This window comes from Zophobas morio, unplaced genomic scaffold, assembly GCF_036711695.1.
Source record: "Zophobas morio isolate AGI-343-1 ecotype UQ-CSIRO unplaced genomic scaffold, CSIRO_AGI_Zmor_V1 ptg000016l, whole genome shotgun sequence".
NCBI classification, from domain to species: Eukaryota; Metazoa; Arthropoda; class Insecta; order Coleoptera; family Tenebrionidae; genus Zophobas; species Zophobas morio.
The window spans coordinates 974,143-980,303 of NW_026972121.1; the positions used below are offsets into that span (position 1 = coordinate 974,143).

The 6,161-nt window shown below is 31.8% G+C and overlaps 1 protein-coding gene across 1 annotated transcript; it reads right to left on the reverse strand.

Moving 5' to 3' along the window:
* Window positions 1-2,941: 2,941 nt before the first annotated feature.
* Window positions 2,942-4,683, reverse strand: LOC135129387 (fatty acyl-CoA reductase 1-like). The gene is made up of 5 exons (XM_064056538.1): window positions 4,465-4,683; window positions 3,922-4,417; window positions 3,618-3,881; window positions 3,383-3,563; window positions 2,942-3,333 (listed from the first exon to the last, which is right to left on the reverse strand). Exons 1-5 carry the CDS (start codon window positions 4,651-4,653, stop codon window positions 2,988-2,990), a joined length of 1,476 nt encoding a protein of 491 aa, XP_063912608.1. The 5' UTR covers window positions 4,654-4,683; the 3' UTR covers window positions 2,942-2,987.
* Window positions 4,684-6,161: the final 1,478 nt, after the last annotated feature.

The window sequence follows — 6,161 nt, forward strand, 5'->3', positions numbered from 1 at the left end:
ATCATACATGATTTTTATGTAACTTTAACCGTTTAATACGCAGCGTAAGCAACGGAAGCTGTCAAAGGACGAATAATTTTCCCGTTTTTCCGATATTTTTTCATTCTATAATAATTTCCCAGTCCAGTTTTTTTTTCTACTTAAAAAATTAGTTGTAACATACGTCAGATATATTTTATTATTCCAAAAAAGCACCACAAGTACAAAATTAAAATAGTTTTGAAAATACGAAAATTTTCATAAAACACAACTGAAACTGATTTTTTTTTTTCACGTTTTATTACAGCATGAAGTTTCACTGTAGAACTGAGGACAAAATTTAAGTATTTTGTTGTCTTGCATCATAAATTAGTCATACTTTTGTCGGATAAAGATTGGTAATTTACTACATGGGGTGTTAGATTTGCTACAATGGGATTGCGACACTGCGACAGGTTTATTACAAACAGATGCTGCTGCATTTTCGACCGCCGGTGCCTGTCGCTAAAACCCGAGTTTATTGAGTCTATGATATTGAATCTTTAGTTGATTGTTTATTTTTTTCAACATTTTCTACAATTTCAGAAATTATGGATTCAATAAACTTATGTGTTTTTTTACTGTTTGTACAATTTTTTGTACTAATTGCACGTTTTGTTTTTTTTTTTGCGTAGATAAAATTTGTCACGAGCCATTATTATAAAATAAGGTGTAACAACAAAAATATAGTGCAAATAATTTGTAAGTGGACGACCGAAACTATGTTTTAGGCAGACACTGACAAAGTGGTAGTAACATTGGCAACTGTTCCAAAACTGAGTTTTGCCGAAAAAAGGTACTTTACGTGCATTTCAAACAATTACATTCATAGGACTCTACCATTTCTACCAGCCAGATGTAAACAACCACCTACAATAAATTTAACAACTTTTGTTTGTCACCGGAAGTGGGACTGGTATTGCGGACTGAAATTATCCCTTGTACACGCTTTCGACTCCATTTGAGTAACAATTTTTTTCCGAATTTAAAATTACGTTCAAGCTGTTGTTCAAGCCTAAAATTTAAAATTAAATCTTTCCGAAACAGTATGACAAATATGTAGTGAACAAAAAATATTTACACCTTATACAAAAAAATGAGGTTTACGATGCGCAAGCATATGATATACGTAAAATTAAAAGTGCAAGTCAAAGTTAATATGCATAAAAAATAGCAGCTGCTTCTATTAAAAATTTAAAATTAATTATTTAAATCCTTACAAAACGATATACTAACAAACAGTTTAAGCAAAGTCAAATTTTTAAACAAACTGCCTTCTGCCATGCAGTTAGCCGCCAAAATAATTAACATGAATATTTTAGTACTTACATAAAAAACCACCGTTGAATGCTTAGAATTACTTGCACACAACGTACTAATGATTTACGTTGAAGAAAGTAAAAAATTTTGCTATGTGGCTAATAGCTTCAAGGACACGTTATTATTCATTTTCAAACGATTGCGGCTAATAATTTTAACAATTTATTGTTATTTACTTGGTAAATATATTTTTATTTTTATTACTATTGTTTTGTTGCAAACGATAAAGTAAATAACAAAACCAAACTCTTATACATTATTAAGTTTAAGAAAAATTTTCCGCCAAAAATATTCTATTTGTAATGAATGGGCATGTCCGACAGTGCAGATAGTAGGAAAATAATAAAAATATTTACTTATACCGGAAATATTGTTAATTCTCTTATTTCAAGTTTGGCCTACAAATGTGGAAAATCCCTCCCGTTCGTAAATAGTACCTTGGCGCGACCAATTTTTGCTTTACATGATGTTCCTGTAATTCAGACAAACAACACATCCTTGATAGGAATAAATCACATATCTACAGATAATTCCCCGACAGTAGGAGGTACTTTAATATTTACATATATTTAATATATTTACCGAAAACAATTTAAGTACGGAAACAAAATAAATAACTGGAAAGAATTAACTGTAGCCAAAATAGGAAAATGAATCAGTGAGTTTTACATCTTTCCGGTTTTGAACGGTCAAGGGTAAATTCAGGTACCCGGATTTTGTTTGCAACTATTATGGCTAGACAGGCACTGCGGCTTGTGTACTAAAACTTATTTCCGTACAGTAAAATGTAGAATTCTACGGATCGGTGCTGCATTTATTCACATTTTAGCAATTCACTAACAGGAGGCAGCATCTCCCGGGTCGTTTTATTCTCACTTTGACCAGGCAGATATTTTGCCTCCAGACGGCACCCTTAAGTTATGATTTTTCATTTTCTCGATTTTTAATTTTCCAACTTTTTGACACAATTTTTCTTATCCTTTTTCTTCAATTTTATAGTTTTCTGGTATCACAATTTTCTATTTATTCGGATTGATTTAATTTTTTCAATTATTCAAATTTCCTTACTTCAAAATTTTTCAATTTTTCTTTTATTTAAAGAATGAAAACTCGCAAAATCGAAAAAGTTGAAAATCGAAAAACTGAAGAAACGAAAAATCGGAACATTGAAAAATTAACAATCAAGAAACTTAAAAATCGAAAAAAATAACGAAAAATGAAATAAATGAAAAAGTTTTAAAATCCAATAATTAAAAAATGAAAAATAGAAAAATTTTGAAATCGTAAAATTGAAAAAGTGAAATATTTTAAAAATTATAAAAATTATTAGATACGTGCTGAAGAGTCAAAAATTGAAGAAACAAAAAATTGAAAAATCAAGAAACTGAAAAATTTAAATGTGAGAAACGAAAAATTTAAAAATACAAAAGTTGAAAAATTGAAAAAAATAAAATCGGAACATTAAAAAATCCAAAAATTGTAAAGAGAAAGAAAACAAAAAACCCAAATTGCCTATTGAAAATCTGAAGACATGAAAAATTAAAGTATCTAAATATTGAGAAAATTAAAATTAAGATATTTTTCTTTTAATTTTGTGACGAAGAAAATTTTGGTAAAATTTATTTCTGCCATAAATTAACAAACTAATTTCAAAATAAAATTTTAAACACTGTGGACAGCAACCAATACCAGGCGTACATGACGAATCCAACAAAAGCGTAGTGAACTCCCGCCAGGAAATACATCCATCGTTTAGCTTTCGGTATCGATTCTAAAGGGTCTTTCACCAAAAATACCCTCCCTCCTACACAACAGTCTTCGAAATACGATTTCCAATCGACCGTTTTCATGTTAAAATTGAACACTTCTTTATCTTTTTCGTCGAGTTGGTCCCACAAAAAGTCAACGTTACTGTTGTCGAAATTCCACGAACGAAGCACGAAGTACGAAAGAAGATCAAGCGTTTTGTTAACTTTTTGATATTTTTTTACAGCTCTGAAAAACGTGTGAGAAAAAAGTTTGACTTGGTTTAAGATTTACTTACAGTGGTTTTTTGCCGATGGTCACAAGGATTGCATCTACAATGTACGAGAACACAGTGTGATAGAAAAAGCTTCGTATTTTATGGATGGTTTTGTAGCGGCTTAGTTGGACGTATGGGTACCACACAGTTTTGGTTAAAGGGTACTTAAAAACGAATGTTTTGTAATAATCTAGAATCCACCCTAGAATGATATTGAGCTTTTATTTATCCATATTTATTAATATTAATAACTGACCATAAGTGACGCTGTTGGTTTTAGCAGCAGTTAAATTGTAAATCGGAATCGGGTTATTAGTGGTTTTTTCTACGCACTTTTCGAGGTTCCATGCTGCAGCTAAGATGATGTTAACAACAAAGTCAACTGGAACATACGGAGCTGGAAATTTTGGGTCCATGTGAAGACTCCTCAACAACCCCAGAGCTATACCAAAACTTATACCAATAGGCCCGTTGAAGTTGTCATTCCAGCCAGGAAAAGGTTCCTTTAGACATGAAAGGGCTAAACAAAGGTACTACGCAAGCGACAAAAAAATCCTTACTAATAGCAGGACGTACGATGCAAATTGGAAAGCAATTTTCGTACCTACGAACCACTTCTTCTGCCAAAGCTTTACTATAAACGTATGTGTTAGGCCATGGACCCATGAGGCTAGAAATCAAAGCTTGGTCGTCCATTAAATCCACCATCTGCAACACCTTTTCTGGATCAGTACCAACCCCATAGAACTCCTCCCGAATTTCCGTTCTCGGACAATGCGAAAACGCAGTCGACACATAAACAAAAGCTCTCAAGTTCTTCGCCTCTTTCATAATCTCAAGAAGATCACGCACCCCTCGAACATTCGTGTGAACAGCAGTTTTCAAATCTATGTCAAAACGCACGTTCGCAGCAACGTGAAAAACACAAGTTACTTGGTCCTTCAGAATTTCGATAGCTTCAAAGTTCAAACCGAGGAAAGGTTCTTTGCAATCGCCACTCAACAGATGGATTTTTTTGCCAAAATCCGGGTCCTGCGATCTCAGAAGGTCGAAACACTTGAACATTAAGATTTATTTCGGGTGTGTTCGTCAGTACAACTTACTGTTGAGTCGAAAATGTCCTTCAGTCGTTCGTCGAGGCTTCGGGTAGGTTTAGGGCGCACCAAAACGTAGATTTTTTTCAGGTTAGGGCACGTTCGGAGCAGTTTTTCGGCTATAAGTTTACCGATGAAACCGGTGACTCCTGTTAGGAGGATTACTTGGTTGGAGTAGAAGTCTTGTATTGGCGACATTTCGCGTGATTGTGGTAAAGGACACCCAAATTTGTCTGGTTGTAGAGGTCGAACCGGTTTTAATTAGTGCTTATCTTTTTTGTGGACTGCAACTCGTTTGTTTTAAAAACTCAGACAAATTAATATACAGTAACGTAAACAAGTTCCGCTTTTTCTTATTGTGTCAAAACTTCGATTTTAAAAAAATTCGATTACATATTCATTGAGGAACAAATTTATTTTTTGTAGAAAAATTATTATTAGAGATCAGAGCGGGGCTATAAAAGATTCTGCAGGAAAAATTAAAAATTTCGATTTCTCGATTTATTTATTTTTCGATTTCTCAATTTTCCTATGTTTCAATTCAATTTTACGATTTTTAAACAAATATTTCGATGAAGTTTCTTCTTATGAAAAGATGACTACACATTAAGAAAACAAGGCAAAATATAAGCCCCGCCCACCCGCCCCTATCTCAATTGTGATGATTTTTTTTATTCATCGTGAGCCAAGAGGGCGGAGCTTAACTGCAAAATCCTTACTTCTCTACGAGAAATTAAAAACATGTTTTTGAGTATCGTGTTCTTCTCAATTGTAGTGATTTTTTTATTCGTTGTCAGATCGAAAGGCGGGGCTTAATTGCAAGATCCTTATTTGTCTAAGCATGTTAAGAGAAAAGGCAAAATATAAGCCCCACCCACCCTAACTCGATTGTGCATTTTTCAGTTTTTCGATTTTTGAATTTTAGATTTTCGAATTTTCATTTTTTGTTTTTTCGATGTTTGGATTTCTGAATTTTTCAATTTTGCGTTATTTTAATTGTTCAATGTTTTATTTTAGATATTTAGATTTCTCGATTTTTTGATTTTCCTATTTCTCGACTTCTTAGAGTTTCGATTTTTCAGTTCTTCAATTCTTCAATTTTTTAAATTCTCAATTTTTGGATATTTCTTCAGTTTTGGCATTTTCCAATATTTTGATTCTTCAACTTTTCGATTTTTCGACTTCTGAATTTTTCGATTTTTCGATGTTTATTTTTTGGATTTTCATTTTTTCGCTTTTTAAACTTTATATTTTTCAATTTTTCGACTGTTTTATATTTCGATTTCTCAATTTTTCGACTTTTCGGTATTTTGATTTTTGAATTTTTAAATTTCTAAATTTTTCGATTTCTCGAATTTTTAATTTTTCTATATTTTAATTTTTCAAATTTCCGGATTTTGAAATTTTCCATTTTTCAATTTTTTGATTGGAATGTTTTGATGTTTTGATTGGCCAATCTCCCGATTTATCAATTTTTCCATTTTAAACTTTTCGATTTTGCGATTTTGGCCTATTTATATTTCGAAAATCGAAAAATTGGAAAAACGAAGAATTAAAAAACAAATTGGCAATGGAAAATTTAGAAATTCTAAAAAGTGAAAAATTAAAATATATAACTAAAGACTCAGGAAATCGAAAAAACTAACTGAAAAGCCAAAATAAGGAAAAGTTTGAAAAATTGAAAAATCGAAGTATAAAACATTTAT

Coding starts and splice junctions, on each gene's coding strand:
- LOC135129387 (XM_064056538.1), bottom strand. CDS start 4,653: ATGTCGCCAATACAAGACTTCTACTCCAACCAAGTAATCCTCCTAACA. Junction 4,418..4,464: donor AGGACATTTTCGACTCAACA/GTAAGTTGTACT, acceptor TTAATGTTCAAG/TGTTTCGACCTTCTGAGATC. Junction 3,334..3,382: donor ACCATCGGCAAAAAACCACT/GTAAGTAAATCT, acceptor CACGTTTTTCAG/AGCTGTAAAAAAATATCAAA.